Below are 20,957 nucleotides of genomic sequence, written 5' to 3'. Positions count from 1 at the left end.
CTTACATGAGGCTCGATCTAGTACAAAAAAAAAGGAAACAAAAAAAAGGTAAACTTCCCAAGGGAACATGTTCCTGTGTTGCGGCGGTCATATGACAAAGGATGCAGCGACTTAATTTGCTTCCATCACCTGGAGTTCTGAAGGTGGATTGACCGAAATTATCTTCGCAAACGTGTAGTGTGTAGCATGTAGTGTGTACCGTGTAACCTGTAGCATGTACTGTGATGCGTGAACCATGTAACATATAGCATGTAGTGTAACATGTACCGTATAGTGTGTCACGTGTAATGTGTAGCGCATAACGTGTAGCTTGTAGCTTTTAGCATCTAACGTGTAGCGTGTAACGTGTAGAGTGTACCCTATAGCATGTAACGTGCAGTTTGTACCATGTAACTTGTAGCATGTAGTGTGTAGCATGTCACATGCAACATGTACCTTGTAACGAGTAGGATGTAGTGTGTAACATGTAGCGTATAATGTGTAATGTGTAGCATGTAACGTGTAGTGTTTACACTTGTTACGACCTGGCCATTGTGTGAAGGGCTCAGGGTACTGCCTATTGCTCCGGAGATCCTAATCGATGTGCTCGGGAGACCAATACGTTCCCCATGGGTGGGTCATGAGCAGGCAGAAGTGACCGGGCGAAGTTACCATCCAAATGCTAACGCAATTTTACCCCACCCCCCCCCCCCCCCCCCCCCCATAAAAATAATTCAACACACAGTATGTCAATCGAGATATCCAATGCAAATTCAAAAGAGGGGAATAAATGCAAATCCTTTACTCAGAATGAAGAAAAAAACACTGGGTACAACACCAAGGAAAAGATAAATCATAAGAAAAAGAAATCCCGCTGATATGCAGCGGCAAAGATCAAGTAATTAAAGGACAGACAGGTGCCAAGACAAAACAGACAAGACAATTAAACGACCCACCCGGTATCCCTAGCCTAGCTAATCCCAAAGGGGAGGGAGAGGGAAGCAAAATAACAAAGAAATATTCGCCAGGATATAAAGGAATTGGAGGGGGTAGGTTGAGGAGGGGGGAAGAAGGGAGAGGGGAAGAGGGGGAGGGGAGGATAGGAGGGGAAGGGAATTCAGGCCTGTTTCAGATGGCGTCCTGGCTGCCTCGCCCCAGCCACTTGTCCCGAGGGTGGCGCCTCCCCTCCACTCTACTCTTTCTCAGTGGGTGTCCTCAAACTCCATGAATGACTTGCCCCTAGCAGTTCCTGCAAGACCATGAAACCGCACGTTGCCTCCGGCCGGCTCAGGGAAAACTTGATGAGGAGCAAAAGCTTCTGCTCCCTCTCCCACTTTTTCCTCACGATCCCACGTGCACCGAGAAAACCCTCCTCCACCCAAACATCTCCTGCACCGACTGTCCCTCCAACAGGCAGCCCTCAGAGAGATTAATCAAATCTTCAAAAAGCTCACACAGGCCGAGTTTCTCATCAAAACTTGGACCGTACGTGCTGCGTTCGTTTTCACCTTTCTCCACCGACCCGACACACTCTTCTTCCTCCTCTTTCGCCCTTCTTTTTTCTTTTTCTTTTTTTCCTTGCTAGAGTTTCTTTCTCTATTCAATTATGTAGAGCTTCGGTGGGAGGGAGAAGGCCGATAAGGAAGATCTTTGTTTGTTTTTTAACAAACGAATAAAAATAAAGTCGAAAGGGAAGGAAGAAGGAAAAGAGCAAATCTGGTTTCACAGCCAGCCCGGAATTTCACATAAGAACACCCCAAACCATCACAGCTTCTCGTCATTGCAAGCCCAGCCCCACGAGTGTACAATCATTAAACAATCCACCCCACGAGTGTAACACCCTGTAGCATGTAACGTGTAGTGTGGGGGTTACCCCATTGAGGCATAATCCATTGAGGATTATGCCTCAATAATTATGGCATAATCCGTAATAACCGTAATCCGTAATAACAACAGCGTACCCGTAATAACAATAATTATGGGGGTTACCCCATTGAGGTGGCGAAGTTCGTTTGGCACGGGCTCAGTAAAGTTGTGCGTGACTGGGCCAACACCTGCGTCGAGTGCCAACGCTCAAAGGTGCATCGCCATTCCCAGACCCCATTGGCGCCATTCACAGTGCCCAAGCGACGGTTTGACCATGTTAACGTGGACCTGGTAGGGCCCCTCCCCCCCTCGCGGGGATTCGCCCACCTCCTCACGATGGTCGATAGGACCACCAGGTGGCCAGAGGCCATCCCGCTCACATCTACAACGTCCGCCGATGTGGCCCGGGCGTTCATCAGCACTTGGGTTGCCCGTTTTGGCGCCCCCTCGGACATCTCTTCAGACAGGGGGCCCCAGTTCACTTCAGAGCTCTGGGGTGCTGTTGCCATGGGGTTGGGGGAAAAGCTCCATCGCACCACTGCATATCATCCCCAGGCTAATGGATTGTGTGAGAGGTTCCATCGCTCTATGAAAGCTGCTCTCAGGGCCAGCCTCCGGGATGACAGTTGGGCCGACAGACTCCTGTGGGTCATGTTGGGCCTCAGGGCAGACCCTAAGGAAGACCTCCAGTCCTCATCCGCTGAGCTCGTCTATGGCCAGCCGCTGCGGGTTCCCGGGGAGTTCATGCCTGATGCCACAAGCCCCTGGTCCGCTGCCCGTCAGCGGTCGGTTCTCCGGGAGAATGCCAAGATGTTTGCACCAGTGCCCACATCTCAACATGATTTGCCTCAGGCCCACGTCCCGCCGGATCTACGTACAGCGGAGTACGTCTTTGTTCGCCATGACGCACACCGGGGGCCGCTTCGGCCGCCTTACGATGGCCTTTCCACATTCTGGAGGCCGGGGACAAGTCCTTCATGGTCGACATCTGCGGCAAACCGGACCACCTTTTGGTGCACCGCCTCAAGCCGGCTCACTTGGACCTAGACCAGCCCCCTCGGTTGGCTCAACCCCGACGGCGGGGCCGTCCCCCGTCGGGTAAGTCCCTGGGTGGCCCGCCTACCGCCAAGCCACTAACAGTCCATGCTCGGGTCATCGGGGTCGTTTCGGCCGGGTGGTTAAGGCCCCCCGAAAACTGACATTGCCCGTGCGAGTGAATTCTGGGGGGGGGGGGGGGGGGCGCATGTGGGGGTTACCCCATTGAGGCATAATCCACAGGCACGGGACCAGTGGGTCTATTGATGGTATGGGTGTGGCGTGCGCTCGGTTGTTGGAGCCACGCCCCCTTAAGAGGCTGGGGCAGAAGTGATTTGAGTTATAAAGATGCATGAGTTCCGGTCGGGGTTTAGTTCTGTTGAAATAAAGGAGCCTTGAACAAGTCAAGAAGTGTTTCACCCTCTCGTTGTCCGCAACTCCTACAGTGCATGTAATGTGTAGTGTGAACCATGTAGCATGTAACATGTAGCATGTAACTTGTAGCATGTCATGTGTAACTTGTAGCATGTACCATGTAGCATGTAACAGTAGCATTTAATATGTAGTGTGTAGTGTATACCATGTAGATGTACCATGTAGTATGTAACATGTAACATGTAGTGTGTACTGTGTAGTGTGTACCATGTAGTATGTGACATGTAACATGTAACGTGTTGTGTGTAACATGTAGCATGTACCGTGTAATGTGTAGCGTGCAACAAGTAGCATTTAGCATGTAATGTGTAGCGTATAACGTGTAGCATGTAAAGTGTAGCATGTAATGTGTAATGTGTAACATGTAGCACCATTTCCATTGTCACTGGGAGAGGGTATTATGAGTGATGCTTCAGAACCCTTAATTGTATCATGAGTAAGAGAACTCTCTCCATGTTATTTTCACACTCGCTAAACCTACGTTGCTTTAGTTCAGAGTCGACTGCAAAAATTTGAGGTAGACCCATGTTTTATTGCCGTTTTCTGCTTTGGGAAGGTGTATACCTATAAATATACAGTATAGCAGCTTGTGAGCTTGCCGAATTTGATGTGAAACTTTCCGCACAGCACCTCATGCACTCTCTTTCCTAATGGTCTGATGTAAATCTTACTATAATTCACCAAATGTCCGTCTGTCCATTCGAAGGTACCGCAAAAACGGCTCAACCGATCGCAACGATATTTTGGGTGGGTATTCCTGGGACCCCTGGGAGTAAAATAGGATATATTGTTTTTCCAAGTTTTCCAATTTTCCAGTTTTTCCAAACACGATGGAATAATATATACCGATATGAACAGCAATGTGGCTTTTATTGAAATTCTACAAATACTGTTTAGATTTTGATGACAATATTACGAACCCGCCGTGAATGAGGAAGTGGACAGATGACGTCAATGTGCGGGTTTGATAATATCCAAATACAACCGTCATTCAATCGTAATGTTAAATCGTTAAACGTTAATCGTGTTAATCGTTTTGTTGAAGTATCAATTGATGATTGGAATTGAGTGAATACAATTACGATTTTGAATTTGTAATTGTATTCACCCAACCATACGGAACTTCACATCAGGATTTAAATATTTGTTTATGTCACGAATGTTGTTAAAAGTTTATTTTTTATATTAATGTTATTTCATTTGTGATTGGAGTTATGCTGTTTGGAATGAAAAAAGATATCGAGTTCAAGTGAATGACGAAATGCCGTGACGGTATCTACTTTCTAAACGTGAATTTGTGGATCGCCATATGCAGATTCGCCATTGACTGGGTATGGAACAAACGTACCCGTTTGTTTGCCAATGGGTACGTTTTTCATGGAAGTCCTTCACGAACTTGCTGTCCATGTCTGACGTGCGACTGAAGGTGCTACAGGAATGTGGAATTTATTGGTTTCATGCTTTAGCATTCGCCGTTTCTGCATTGTCTGTTTGCTTCTGGCCTCCAACCCATGCGTAGCACGGGTACCTCACTAGGTTGTATTGATACATCATTAAGAAACGTCACTTTTCATCTCATGAACAATTCCCGTTTTGTAAGGAACTTGTACAGTACAAAATACCTCAAAGGTGTGCTATCTCATTTCCTGGTGCAGATATTTCCATGTAATTTGTGACCAGGTTAGAGGTATCGAGTGTACATCTCTGAGTTATCAAGTAATTTTAAACATGTGCTTTTCCCATCAGGTTATGGAACTCAGATCTGCTTGAAGACGCTACCAATTCTCTGCTACAGGAGATTCAACTTCCTGGTGGTTCTCCAGGTGGCATGGAAACATACAGGTGTTCCCTCTGCCTATCGTTCCTCTTCAAATTCTACATACATGTCCAAATGGAGCTCCAGAACCAGGTACTGTGTTTACATTCTCTACTTCAGGGATTTCAAAGAAATTCCTTGCCCTCCACTGTCTGGTGGTCAGTAGATGGCGAGGCTGACATATTGCTCTGTGATCTGAGAAGTAGAGAGAGGACTTACGATGCACAATCCATGCTCTTGATGTTCATAAAGAGCAAGATCACTTACCTGCACTTAAGATGATCACAAGGTGCATCCTATTTTATGACGGAAGGTAAAAATGCAACAAACCGAAAGTGAGGCCATGGGCCCACAGTTGGACACAACAATCAGGAGAATAAACACCTCAACAGCAAATGTCCCTGATGTTATCAAAACTTTAAACAGTGATCTCACTCAAACTGCTGCTCATACTCATGGGATCCAAGATTCAAATCCTGTGTTCATTTGTCCATTGCGTACTCATGTTCTGGTGATTCATGTAAAAGTGCACAGTCCCCTCATGTCCGCCTCCTCCTCCTCCATGTGATGTATTTATATTGCTATGGTTTTGAGGTTTGCACAGTGAGTTCAATAAAGGTTAAAGTCTGTCCCCCATAGATAGTCACACAAGCAACATGTAGCCTCATTTGTAGTATAGTTATTTCTTCGTATGTGTGAGAATAGGCCCTTTCCAGTGTTAATTCTGCGTTGTGTAAAGCCAGGAAAATAGGCCCTACTGCCACCGATCACCCTACGTCCGTAACCTCAATACAGTTTGTTAACGTTGGTTCATTTTGGGCGAGTTAACACGAGGGAGGCGGATGAGGATCGGGGCGGAGTCGAGGTGGAGCGGCAGGAGCGATGATGGTAAGCATGAGCCGCCAATCAGAGCTCAGAGGTGGTGGCGTCAGAGGGCATGGTGAGAAGAGTTTGGTGAGTTCCAGAAAGTTTGCGGGGCGTGCCTATCTAACCTGATGCACAAAGCCCTCGGAAGGACTTGGAGGAGAAGGACTTGCCGGGAGAGAGAAGGACTGAAGCAGAGGACTAGTGCTGGAGAACCCAAAGGACTCACATGGGAGAGGAATAGCGAAAGGACTCGTGTTGAACTTACAGCCCGAACGCGCGGTGCTTGATGAGCATGATGCGCCTCGCCGCACTTGCATGAGAACGGCTGAGTAACCGCCCTTTGCCGTAAAAGTCCGCCCCTTGCCGTTCCGCCTGATATATCGCCTTCGTTCGAGAGACGCGCTACGAGTCCCTGTCTTCACCGATCACCATCTTCGTGGGACGCACGTGGACCACGGAGAGCCGGACGGGGCCGATCCTGGACGACCACATCGGCGCGTTGGTCAACATCGACATCTGCAATCCCCTGTGTGAGTGTGTGAGACGGGCCTGTTGTCCCAGGGATATGTAAAACTGTCTAAGCTTGCTCTGTGTCTCTTCGTCCTGAACTGTACATACGTGTGGAAATCATTAAACCCATCTGTTCTTCCTTTCTTCTTGATTCGATCGTTCCCGTGATTTCTCCATTTGACTAAGCGTGGCACGAATAGAACCGCTTAAATCGGGGTCCATTAATTGAGACTGCGTGGATCACGTGTACGCAAACCGCTCGGCGTACTCCAACCTCACGTGGTTTGTGCGAGGCTTGCTACCTCGTTTCCGTGGCGGCGCGAGTACTTAGGTACGAGCGACAATTTGGTCCCAAAACCCTATTTTGCGCTCGCCCAGAAAGGACGTAATAAGTCTCGGTTCCGCCAGGCCAGTAAAGACAAGGGGATTAATCCCCCCTTGATAAGGGGAAGAAGGCCGGCGAGAGAACCGGAACAATATTTTCCTCGATGAGCCTTTCTGGTTATTTGTAGTTCCTGGTTATTTAAACTGAAGATGTGTCTCAATTCAGGTGTGTGTACCCTGGTTTCATTCCCGGTGTGTACCCTGGTTTAGAATAGGTACACCGTATCCCTGCATGTCGTAGGAGGCGACTAAGAGGGTTGGCGTCAGGAAGGGCATCCGGCCATAAAAACATTGCCACAAAAAGAGAACCATGACAATTACAACTGCATATGGGCAGGGAACAGCCCGAAGTGGAGATCGGTTTCTGAGGTTTGGGACATGGAATGTCGGGACAATGACAGGGAGATCAGGAGAAGTGGTGGAAGTATTGGACAGAAGTAGAGTGGACATATGTTGTGTGCAAGAGACGAGATGGAAGGGAAGTGGTGTGAGAATGGTGAAGGGTAGGCAGGGACAGAATACAAGTTTGTGTGGCAAGGGTGCCCGGAGGGCGTGAATGGTGTTGGTGTCCTGTTTTCTGAGGAGTTTGTAGACATTGTGGTGAGTGTGACTAGAGTGAGTGATAGGTTGATGATGGTGAAAATGATGATTGGAAAGCTCTTGGTGAACGTCATCTCGGGATATGCTCCGCAGGTTGGTCGAAGTGATGAAGAGGAGGACAAGTTCTGGTGTGCGATAGAGAAGCTGATGGAAAACGTGAAAGATGAGGAAGTTGTTGTGGTAGGAGGAGATCTAAATGGACATGTGGGAAGGAGTAAGGACGGTTTTGAGGTAGTTCATGGGGTTTGTTTGTTTTTTTGTATACAGAATCGAGGCTCGTGAAAGAGCTAACATTTATCACACAAACAAATCAAACAGACAAACAAACAAAGTAGATAAAAAGGGGAGCAGTCGACAAGATGGGTAGAGAAGGGGAAGCACTTAAACACAACATTTGAGAGCAGGGACATCGGGAATGTGTGGGAGGGAGAGGGCTTGGGGGGAGGCGGCGTGGGAAGGGAGGGGGGGGGTGGGAGAAGTATAAACACAAGGACACCAAGGACTTCCAGGAAAGAAGTTGGCATTTCAAAAAAGTGGATTTAGGGTGAAATTAGCGGGATTAGAAAAAATCAAGGTTTTGGATGGGGGAAGATAAGAGATGGTGGTGAACAGCTGTTTTAAAGACCTGGAGGGAGGAGTGGGATTGAAGAGAGTGAGGGAGTTTGTTCCAGAGGCGGGAGAAAAGTGGAATGAAGGAGTGAAGGTGAGCATAGAGTCTTGATTTTGGCAGTTTAACCATAAGAGGCTTGCAGGCAGATCTTGTGCGACCTGTAGGAATAGTTGGGGGACAGAGCCCAGAGAGAGCTGGAGGAGCAAGGCCGGAGAGGAGTCAGTAGAAGACAGAAAGACCACCAACCTGCCTGCGGTGAGTACGTGAAAGGCCCTCCTAGGTAGCTTCATCGCGGGAGATTCCAATGATTCTGAACGCTTTGGTTTCAACAGCGTGAAGACGAGCTAGGTGTGAGGCAGGAGCACCAGCCCCGAGGGGGGAACAGTATTCCATTGAGCTGTGGATGAAAGCCTTATATGTGGTGAGGAGCTCAGGTGTGCCAAGGAAGGACTTCGTACGACGGAGGATGCCCAGTCGTCGACTGGCTTTGGAGGCCAGATTTGAAATGTGGTTTTCCCAGGAAAGATCATGGCAGATTGTGAGACCCAAAAGCTTGAGTGACAGAACTTCTTGGACAGGATTATTCAGAAAGTGGATGGGAGGGTTGTCCAGTCGGTCATTTCGGAAAGACATCGTAAGTGTGAGATGTAAGTGTGAGATGTACGGATATGGTGTGAGAAATGGAGAAGGTGAAAGGATTTTGGAGTTTGCTGATGGAGCTGATTTGTTGATTTGTAATACTCAGTTCCAGAAAGAGGATAATAAGCTTGTTACAAACACGTCAGGTGGGTCGACGACAACCGTTGACTACCTGATGGTGCGTAGGTGAGATAGGGGGCACCTCCGGGACACAAAGGTGATCCCGGGGGAGGAGGCTGTTTCACAGCACCACTTGGTTGTCTGCGACATAAGGGTGAAAGGTGCGAGGAGAGCTCGGCGGGTGAAGTACCAACCGAGAATGAAGGTGTGGAGGTTGAAAGAGGTGTCAGTAAGGGAGACATTAAAAGAGAGGCTGAGTAGGGTAGAGGATGATGTGGTTGAGCTTGAAAGTGGTTGGATGTCAATGAAAGCTAGTCTGTTGGGAGCTGTTGGTGAGGTATGTGGATGGACAAAAGGACGACCGAGGCACTTGGAAACATGGTGGTGGGATGATGAAGTTGGAAAGAGGATTGACGAGAAGAGGAAGAAGTTCAAGGAGTGGCAGAAGGCGAAGAGTACGGGAGCAAAAAAGCAGAGCATGAAAGTTATAAGGCAGCCATGAAGGCTGCAAAGAAAGAGGTAGCAAAGGCACAGGAGGCATGCAGGAAAATGTTCGGAAAACGCTTGGATTCGGAAGAGGGTCAGAGAGCGGTATTCAGGATTGCAAAGCAGATAGCGAAAGAGAGGTGTGATGTGATGGGGGTGAGTTGCTTGAAGGATGAAGTGGGACAAATCGTTGTGGACCCAGATGGAATTAAAGGAAGATGGAAAAGATATATGGAAATGCTGTTGAATACAGAGAATGAATGGGATGGCAACATAGAGAGTAACCCAGTTTTAGGACCGGCAGAGAAGATAACTGAGAAGGAAGTTGAGGAAGCGATAAAAACAATGAAGAGTATAGAAAAGCGGGAGGGCCGACAGGAGTTGTGGGAGATATGTTGAAGGCAGCAGGAAGTTGGGGTGTGAAGAGAATGACAGAAATCTGTAATCTGGTGGTGAAAGAAGGCCGCATTCCAGTGGATTGCGAACTGAGTACCCTCATCCCTCTATACAAGGGGAAAGGTGACCCTCTGGAGTGTGGCTCGTACCGAGCGATAAAGTTATTGGAGCATGGAATGAAGGTATTGGAAAGGGTGTTGGAGAGGAGGATAAGGAAGAAGGTGAAGATCGACGAAATGCAGTTTGGATTTATGCCAGGAAGAGGAATGACAGACATGCTCTTTATTGTGAGGCAGTTGCAGGAGAAGTACATGGAGAAGAGGAAGAAGTTGTTTCTTGGGTTTGTTGATCTGGAGAAAGCATTCGATAGGGTTCCACGCAAAGTATTGACATGGGCATTGAGGAAGTTAGGAGTGGAGGAATGGTTGATCAGAGTGGTGATGGCAACGTACAAAAGAGCGCGCACAGCTGTAAGGACGAAGGACGGGAACAGTGGTGAGTTTGAGGTGAAGGTGGGAGTGCATCAGGGGTCGGTCCTAAGTCCACTACTATTTGTAGCTGTGATGGAGGTGCTGGCTCAGAACGTAAAGGAGGGTTTACCATGGGAGTTGTTGTATGCAGATGATCTGGTGTTGATTGCGGAAAGTATGGATGGACTGATGGAAAAGATGAACAAGTGGAAGGAATGTATGGAGACAAAAGGTCTGAAGGTGAATATCGGAAAGACGAAGGTGATGGCAAGTGGTAAAGCATGTGGTGAGGTGGAAAGAACTGGGAAGTGGCCCTGTGCTGTGTGTAGGAAGGGTGTCGGAGTGAACTCCATTCAATGTACAATGTGCGCTGAGTTGGTTCATCAAAAATGTAGTGGTCTGAGAGGGTCATTAACCAGTGTGGCAGCTACATTCAAATGTAAGGTGTGCACAGAGGGAGCTACAGATGGAGGAAATGTTGGTTGGATCTTGGAGACGGCGTGAAGCTGGAAGGGGTGAAAACATTTTGCTACCTCGGAGACATGCTGAATGGAGAAGGTGGATCAGACTCGGCAACGGTTGCTCGAGTGAGATGTGCATGGAAGAAGTTTCGGGAACTGAATGGCGTGCTGATGAGGAGGGGAGTGTCGTTGAAGCTGAAGGGAAAGGTGTATGCTGCATGTGTGAGAAGTGTTATGATTTATGGGAGCGAGACATGGGTAATTAACGTAGTGCAGCAACGAAGGTTGGAAAGGGTGGAAATGCGAATGGTTCGGTGGATTTGTGGAGTATCGTTGAGAGAGAGGAAGACAAATGATGAATTGCGAAAGATGATGGGAATATTGCCTGTGATTGATGCTGTGAAGAGGAACAGGTTGAGATGGTTTGGTCATGTGTTGAGGAAGGATGAAAGCGACTGGTTGAGAAGAGTGTGGAAGTGTAACTCAGTGTAACTTATTAATTGGCACTGGTAACTTATTAATTAACCTGGTAACAAAGCAGATACATTTTACATGCAAACTCTGTGAAAGACGAGTTTGTAAATGAGTGTCAGGAATGCGCCCGAACATGATAATCTCTTGTCCACCTGGTCACAGCCCCTGGCTGAAGCACCCCCCTATCGTTTGGTAAACGGAACTCACAACAGGAGGGGAGCGAGCTGATACCAGGACTTGGTACATGCATGACCTCGGGGCATTAGCGGAGAGGGGATTAAGTCCAGTTTGTCCATATAAACGAGAGCAAACGTGGAGTCGACAGAACTTGCTACCAGAAGCTCTGACCAACGGGAGTGGCAGAGGAACATCAGCCGAACGAGAAGGACCATGCGAAAAGAGTTAACCTGATCCATTATATTATGCGGTATTATTTGGTAAATGGAATGAAGTGAATAACCAGTTAATAAACCAGACCTTTTGTAAACCTGTGTCCGGTCATTGGAGTCCTGAGTCTCTCAGCTACAAATTCCCCTACAATTTGGAGGCACCGCTGACATCAATTGTACGAACAAGTCTTTAAAAAAAAGGTGAGTGTGTCTTGTTTTGTCCAATATGATTACGAACTTGGAAATAGTTTTGTACATACATGGGGAAGGAGGTGGTTCTGGGGGTTCCGTGCGCACCGATGCCGCGATAGGTGGCGTGAGCCATCACGAATGGTACTTCGATAAACGACTGTAGCAATTTATTCGTGTTTTTTTTTCTAAATGATTTCTGTAAATACGTATTTTTGCGCTGGTCATTAAGGGTCTTACTGTGACCTGGGAGCAAACGGAGCAAGCGTGCACCTTGCGACCATTTGCTTCCAGGACGTGTAACGCCGGTACACTCGTTTACACACCCGTACACGTATAAAGTACTTCTTTTTTTTGCACTTGTTCAAAGCACTCGACTTGCTCGGCGAGCGAGCGACTTGCTCGGCGCTCGGCGAGCGACAGGGAACCGGGAAAGGGAATTATATTTATATATATATATTTTTACCTCATTCCAATTTATGGTATTGCGACAAAAAGGCTTATATCTTTGGAAACGACTGGTCGGATTTAGACAAATTAAAACTCGTTCGATCAACAAATAAATTCATGACAGACAATCCCACCTCATGCCGGTCCAGAATTACTGTGAAAGATGGCGATTGGATAAAAATTGCATACCAACACTCCCTCACTGTCCCTCATTGTCCCTCATGTCCATTCCGGCACCGTCTCTTCCTCCCGCTCCTTTTCCCTCCCTTTACTTCCCATTGGCGGACGTTTTGCGAGAAGCAAAGCGTTTTGCAGGACGCTTCCAGGAAACAAAACCAGTGCTGTTGTTTTTTTTTTTGACGAAATTTGCCAGATAAATAGCATGGGTGACACGGAACCAGTGCTGTTGTTTTTTTTAACGAAATTTGCCAGATAAATAGCATGGGTGACACGGAACCAGTGCTGTTGTTTTTTTTAACGAAATTTGCCAGATAAATAGCATGGGTGACACGGACAAAATGATTGGATTTTGGTGAAGACCCAGGTGCGAATCCGGCTACGAGAATTGTTTAAAGTGATTCTTCACCATAAAGAGATCGGGTGAAAAGCGATATACATGATATTTAACATAATATACTTATTAATGTTATTATTTTAATATTATTCACATATTAAAAAAAAAAAAAGTGACAAAAACACGCCGATTCCATTTTTGGTTCAGGTCCGAATCCAGATCCGGCCTATCAGTGGGATACAAAACATAAACTGTTCACCAAGGCGGAGATATAATAATAATAATTATAATTCTGTATTATTTAGTTAACCAGTTTGTGTGAAACCTCAACCTAAATATAAAAATTGATCTGCTTGGTGTTAGTTTAAGGGCTGTTCCAAATTTATCCTGATTATGAGAGATAATTACAGGAAATGTGTACTGTTCTTGTTTGGTGATTATGAGACAAAAACAGCAGAGTGGGAATCGGCAGACAATGGAACAGCTAGCGACGAGTGTTTGTGAGTAACAACCACCCTCTGGTCGAGGCTCATAGAAGGGGTGATGCTTACTGATTCGGCACGCTTACAATAGGTGTTAATGGTGGGATGTCAGAGGTTTTGGTGTGGTTTAATGTTCACACTGTTTTGGAAAATAATGCTCGATGCAACATGATCCTAAAAAAAGAACCCATCCCTACATCGAAAGATCAGGAAGGGAAGGAATGGAAAATTTGTCAAGGTTTGAAATTAATCGGACAAGTGGGTCCCAAGGTATGGTCACCGTACTCGCAAGCCGTTCGCTTTGGCTCTGCGAATGGACCAAACCATTTCATGTAAATAGAGGGGGGGTTCTGTGGTCGTTCGTTTTGGCTTTGCGAATGGACCAAACCATTTCATGTAAACAGAAGGGGGGGTTCTGTGGTCGTTCGCTTTGGCTTTGCGAATGGACCAAACCATTGCATGTAAATAGAAGGGGGGTTCTGTGGTCGTTACTGCCACGTGGTTTCAAAGTTTTTGTTGTTGCTTGCACGCATGTTTTTTTTTTTTTTGCAAGCACGTACGGGCAAGCACGTACGTGCGGGCACGCCCTAGTATATATAAATAGAGGTAATATTGAGTTATGGAATTAATTGCTTTCAACAATGCAAAGGGTGACAAGATATGGGATTTTAATGGGATTTTAATGGGATTGCATTGTGATTCATTGGGATTATCCATTGGGATAATCCACAACATTTCACTTTCGTTGTTGCAACGTTTTGCTCCAACGTTTTGTGAACATTTAAATGTTGGGTTTTGCTAACGTTTCCACAACGTCGCTACAACGTTTCACTTTCGTTGTTGCAACGTTTTGCTCCAACGTTTTGTGAACATTTAAATGTTGGGTTTTGCTGACGTTTCCACAACGTCGCCACAACGTTTCACTATCGTTGTTGCAACGTTTTGCTCCAACGTTTTGTGAACATTTAAATGTTGGGTTTTGCTAACGTTTCCACAACGTCGCTACAACGTTTTACTTTCGTTGTTGCAACGTTTTGCTCCAACGTTTTGGGGACACTCAAATATTAAATAAATCGGATAAGAATTCACGAGTTATTTAATTATGAGCGATTAATGAAGTACTTATTTAATTAATTACATTTCTTATTAAATTACAGTAATTACAGTTCCGGTAATTACAGTAATTACAGTAATCATTACTCAGGCACCTTTTGAGTAAGGAAGCTGATATTTGGACATGACACTGACCAAGTGATGTGGCTGTCAAGGAAAATATTGATTTATTGATTAATCATTTAATAAATTAACTCGTTGATTTATAAATGACTTATTTAATTAAAAGTCCTCAGAAATACATCTTCGGATGAAATACTTACAGATTGGTTATGCTATGAGCCAATTGATTAAGGAAAATATTTTGTGATGGCCATATTGGCAATTTCGTGGCCATATTCGTGGCAACTCAGTTAGTGCCACTGCACCTTTAAAATGCATCCCTGCGTTCATTTTTCGATCGATTGAGTTGAAATTTTGAACAATCGGATCTGGACTGTCGTTGTTAACGACTCTAGCACGCACTCGTCCAATCAGGATGGAGCGGTATGGTCCCCGGATCATCACTGCCTGCAGTTTTTAATTAATTTTACTTTTTCTCTTGGTCATATAATTTTGAAGACATGCATGTCATGATAGAGGAAATGTTTGTTCTGTTAAACGGAATAAATGTTGTTTATTTGTGTGGGTGTGTATTTTTGTGTATTTTGGATATATTTTCACGACTAATTCCAGTTATCGTCCTGCAAAATGTCTGCTCGTTCTTTTTCCTTTGAGTCGTAAATTCCTGTTGAACTCTCATTAAAATGCGGAATTAAGTACGCTGTGTGATGATGGAGATCCTTGATGACGAATCAGGCATAGTGAATGAGCAAACAAATATCACGGATGGTACACCGGATAGGGAAAATGTAGATGAAACCCCTTTTGCTCAGGTGCTGTGCAGCGCTGCACAAAGATCCATATGAGCGGGGCCTGGGTGCTGTGTAATTAGTACACAAAGAGCCAATTACTAGGGTGCTGAATAAACACAAAGATCCATTTTTGGAGCTGGTTCTCCCGGTGCTGTGATTTATTCAAAGAACCAAATCTTGTAAGAATTAAGATATGATTTGTCGACATTATAAATACTTTAATATATGTAACGATTTTGTAACGATCATCCTGCAAAAGGTCTGCTCGTTCTTTTTCCTTTGAGTCGTAAATTCCTGTTGAATTCTCATTAAAATGCGGAATTAAGTACGCTGTGTGATGATGGAGATCCTTGATGACGAATCAGGAATAGTGAATGAGCAAACAAAATAACGAATGCTGCGGCTAGAGCAGTGGAAGCGATTTTTGAATTGTTCAATGATTTATTCGATATTGTTATGACTTATTGTCAATAGGTATACTAAGTGGCCATGAGGTAGCCTGTTGCTATGTACAGTTTTATTCTATTGTTGATTATACCACATAGCTGTGGTGATAAAGGAAATGTTCGTTTAAATAGATGATTATGATAGGACCATGACTATAAAATCATGATGATTATTATGAATGATATCATAGGGTTCAAATGCAGAATGCTGCATGAACTTGGGAAAGAACTTTCAAGCCCTATGGGATAAATTGGGTATTACAAGCGATGGAGTTTCAAAATTTAGCATGATTGAAGGAATTTGACAGTCCCATTTCAGGAGTTTTACGAAATTTATATTGCCAAGAGATTTTGGGTACTATTAAAAGAAAAATGATGAGATATTTTTCCCAAAGAACTTTAGTATCTGCCATCCATTTTGGCTGTCTCACGAATGAAGGATGAGTTGCCTTTAGTGGTTGCAAAGAAAATTTGTGGAGACCAGGCAAAATGGGGAAATATGTCAGATATGACCCTAGGACAGGACGGTGATTCATCAATTAACATGAGGTACGAACCAGAGGTGACGGTCAATCGATGGACCTGTCCTGACATCATTGGGGAAAGGGCTTATGCAAGGAGTCATCCAAAATGATTATTTGATTTATTGATGAATATTGATGAATTAATTGAAATTGAATAATTGATTGAATTGTTAATTGATTGAATCTAATTGATTGAATTTAATTGAATAAATTTAACTGAATAAATTGAACTGAATAAATTGAATTGAATATATTGATTGTTTGATTGATGAAAATGCGGTCTCAAGAAAGAAGCTTTGATATCTTTGCGAGATATTAACAATGTGGAGACAACCTGGGAAAATTGAGCGAGGTGGTGAGTTTATATACAGATATATATGTGCGGTTACCATTGTGTGATTTCCCCGTCAACAGAGCGGACACCTGAGGATTCACCCATTTCATACTGACCCTCCGGCTCATCTGCAAATACTGATCTGTGAGATTGGATTGTGCAAAAGCCATGGCTGAGGGAGATTCTCTGAAAATCACCGTGTGAACAGGTGGAGAGACCCTTCCTGGAGGTACGAGTGAAGCTTTAGAGGAACAAACTACAACACATCCAACGCTACTTTGATAAAAGGCAGAATGGGAAATGGAGCCTGCAAGAATACACAAGGACAACCAGAGATTCCACAAAAAGGTACTTGTACACATCATATGTACGACCGTTATGGTGCAGAAGCTATAAGGCAGGTCGAGAATTGGTATTTGTGGACAAAGGGACATGATGAGGAGTTTCCAAGAGATGGTACATTTGAGCGAAGTCGATTGGAAAGATTGGAACAAAGATTGAAAGCCAGGAAGAGACAGAATCTAACGGTAGACTGGCTTGCATTCCATCTTTGGGATGGTGAATCCAGACAACGGGAACAGCAAGAACGGATAACGGATCTAGAACTTAAAATAAAAAGGATACAGGATACAGTGGAGGAGACAAATGCACAACTGCCCTCGAAATTAGGAATGAAAGTGACGGTTGTCCCATCTGATTTCCAGTTGTCTCCCCAAAAAGGACGGTACAGAGAATTTTTTCGTGTTTCAGGAGACAACGAGAGATTGCAGTGGCAACTCAGGGATGTAGAGATGCAGCCCAGCAATACAAATGCACAGGTGGACAGAGCAGGTAACGACAGAAGCCGGTGCTTCAACTGTGGAGAGATGGGACACTGGATAAGGAGATGCCCATATCTGAGCAGAAGACAATTTCGACAGGGAAACCAAGGACAAAGAAACCAAGGACAAAGAAACCAAGATCAAGGGTACCAGTGCGTACCGGTACCTCAGACAATGATTAGGCCTTCATTGCTGCAAATCCCAAATGATGATTGGCCTCAACAGATTCGATTACTGGACAAACAAGAATAACTGTCGATGATTCTTGGGTCTGAAAAGTTTTCGGAGCAAGAATTATTCATTTTTCTTTTGCTTGTTAGCAAATTAGTAATTAATTGATCACATGCCGAAATTGGATCTTTTATGTTGGGCACACAATTTTAAATTTACAAAGTTGGAACAATTGCTTTGCAAATTTTAAACCAAGGGACAAGGGTCACATGATGATCAGGTGGGAATTTCGGACTATTGTTCCACACGATTGATAAGTCAGTGGTCGACTGACATGTAAATGGGTGTGTAGTCAAATTTGGATAAAATATTGTGGGAACTGAAAGGGTAATTTCAATGTGACATCATAGGGGTTTTCTAAGAATAAACTTTTTGGTCCATTTGTGTATTAGCATTTATAAAAAAAATTGAAGGACAAATTTTATGAAATTGAAATAAAATTGACACCCATCTTGATCTGTAAATAATAGTTCCAACGCAAACAAATACGCATAATGCATGTGTGTGTGTATTTTTTGTGTGTCAATGTTAGTGTTTTTTATTGTTTTGTGTATCAATCTTACAAGATTGTTGACACCGACAGTGTGCCTGTCTGGAAATGGATAGTTTTATGTGGATGGGATTGAATATGCAGAGAATCCGTAAAATAAAATAGAAATAAAATTTGATTATGAACATTATCTCTTTTGTCAAGGGAGATGGAATATAAAGATTTGATGTGCTGGGTTATGAGCAGCCATTAATTAATAGTAAAATTGTGAGTAATTTGGGGATTCCATTTTTGATAGAATTTATATGAGAATAACAGCTATTTATGGATATGAGCTTCATAAAAAGAAATGAGGGAGTACAAAATTATCCAAATTTGGGAGAGGTCTTACACTGACTTCCCAGGATACTCTGCTCATGGATTTATATATACAGTGATCCCTCGTTTATCGCGGGGGTTACGTTCCAGAACCCCCCGCGATAGACGAAAATCCGCGAAGTAGCGACCATATTTTTTTTTTTTTTTTTTATATATTTTAAAGCATTATGAACTCCCCACACTCTTATTAACCTTTCCCATACTCTTATAAACACTTCCTATACTCTTAAACACTTTTTACACTCTTAAACATACGTAATTTTAACAACATATAAAATTCTAATGGGTACTCACCATTGAAGATACTGTAGCTACCCATGGGTTCCCCAAGCAAGACCAGCATCAGAATCTCCTTGCTCCAGCCGGTGACGTCACCGGCGGGGATTCCTGGCGCGAGAGTGGCTGGTCACGTGACCGCTAAAGCGTGCCACGCTTTGCGGGTATAATCAGCTATACCTGTTGATCACGTGACCACCGAAGCACGCCACGCTTGAGAGGCGTGGCTTTCGGTTTCTGGTTGTGCTTTATAATGCAGCCCGATAAATGGGCTTTTCAGTGTTCCCGAGTTGGTTTTGAGAATAAATATCTTCTCGGACGAGTTTGTGTCTTGCCCGTCATTTCGTCCGTATCAAGCAAGAGCCCCGGCTCTTCAATACTACAACTTGCGTGATGAAGATGATGATGAATTAGCTGTGCAGTACTGATGACGATGAAGGTGATGACGATGATGAATGTACTGGCGTTTTCCATACGCACGACTCTTTGTCTACCCTTCTACTGTACACTATGTACAGTATTTTATTTCTTGTAATATGTTTTAAATACTGTATTTTTCTTATTTCTTTACGTTTTTTAATTTTTTAGGCTAGAAAATGCTTATTTTACCACAAAAAAATTTAAAATAATAGTATATAAAAATACATTTATACCGCAAAATCCCGCGATATAGCGAAAAATCGGCGATATAATTTTACATATACTAGCGAGAAAAACCCGCGATGTACCGAAGCCGCGAAAAGTGAACCGCGATATAGCGAGGGATGACTGTATATATATAAACTTGAATTTTATCAGCATATAAATTGTGCTGCATGTATGGATGTGTATTAGGTATAGATGATATGGGAAAATAGTAAAGAAAATCTTGCTGATTTGAACTATTGTGAGTTTTAAAACGGAATGCATTGTGCATCTTAAACCAAGGGGCAGACATGAACGCGCTGTTACGTTATTTATACTCAGAACGCGCTGTTACGTGTACCTGCAACATATTTGTTAATCTCGCACACCTATATTGGCATACTGGTGTCAGTAGTACTCACTGGGTGCATAGAAATGGATGAGCAACAGTTAAGGGGGTGTAAAAAAACACTTACTTGGATATTTTCTACAAAAGTAGGGGTTTCAATAAGTGGTACCATACACATGGGATTCATCAAATTAAGTTTTGGAGTTCAAACAAAGTCACTGGTTAACAGATGGGAATGGATAGTAAATAAATTCTTCGATGCTGGGTAAATGAAGTGAGATATTACAAAGACTTATTAGAGCTATTGTTCTTCCTTGCAGCAGTGGGAGAAAATTTAGATCCAACATAATGAATCTATAAATGAATGTGATAGGGATAATATCCTCAATTTGTACTAATTATTTGATTGTGGGTAAAGGAATTAATTTATCGTAGTGGATTGTTAACAAGCAGCCTGAAATGTCCTGAGAGTGTGCATCCATGTAATCAGAAATCCCAGATTTGTTTTTTACAAACAACATTTTGGTAGAGGCCTTATGTGGACGAATACTTGCTTGGTAGATAAAAACGGTACTGCATGTTGGCAGCCACTTCAGTGGCCATTTAGGCCGAACAAATAGGGAAAAACTGTAATTGAATATGTAATTTACAGATGAGTATTTGGGAAGTAAAAAGGGAATTTATTGATTTGGGAGACATTTTTCGAAGGTTTATTAAAGTGTTGCAATATGACATTTGGCAAGGAAAATTATTGGATGGGAAAATTAGATCTGTTTATAAAATGAGTTTGTTGACCCATTGAAGTTAATTCTTTGAATTGTTGTTTAATTAGCATTTTGAGCTCAAATTGGAAATAGTTTGGTAGAGCTTTGGTTAAAACCTTTGGTTGCAGTGTTTTGGAACAAATTGATAAACCGTAGGAGGTTGATAAGAATATAAACAAATATGGACCTAAAATAGAAAGATTGTTATGATGATATGAATAAATACTGAGATTAAAAGATTAAATCAAGTGATGTTGCAAATGAAACAGTAGAATTAAGATAATGGCATAACGACAATGTTATGAGTTGTGTCAATTACAATATCAGTGAACTCATATCACCACGAGTGACACACTGTTAGGAAAAAGAGGGAAAAGAAAAAGTGGAGAGGAATTATGGTAATAATACATTATGCTTAATTTGTTGGTTTGGAAAAATTGTTGTTGGGAATTAGGTATTCCCGTTTGTGATTGTAATCATATACAATGCTATTCTTAGTTTAGTAATAAAATACATACCTGATTGAATATTATTTGTGTGACGCATATAAATGAATATAACTTTTGTGTTAAGGAAAAACA

At 43.5% G+C, this 20,957-nt stretch overlaps 1 protein-coding gene across 1 annotated transcript in view; it reads left to right on the top strand.

Moving 5' to 3' along the window:
• The window catches only part of LOC137432197 (xanthine dehydrogenase/oxidase-like), a 289,186-nt gene that overhangs the window by 169,844 nt on the left and 98,385 nt on the right, over window positions 1–20,957 (top strand). The window contains exon 16 of the mRNA XM_078782947.1: window positions 5,062–5,224. Within this exon, the coding sequence (XP_078639073.1) occupies window positions 5,062–5,224 (163 nt within the window). The remainder of the gene's footprint in view (window positions 1–5,061; window positions 5,225–20,957) is intronic.

The sequence above is a fragment of the Myxine glutinosa genome, chromosome 8 (genome assembly GCF_964187855.1).
Source record: "Myxine glutinosa chromosome 8, kmMyxGlut1.1, whole genome shotgun sequence".
Classification (NCBI taxonomy): Eukaryota; Metazoa; Chordata; class Myxini; order Myxiniformes; family Myxinidae; genus Myxine; species Myxine glutinosa.
The sequence above is the reverse complement of the archived record's forward strand: the minus strand, read 5'-3'. Positions and strand labels throughout refer to the sequence as shown.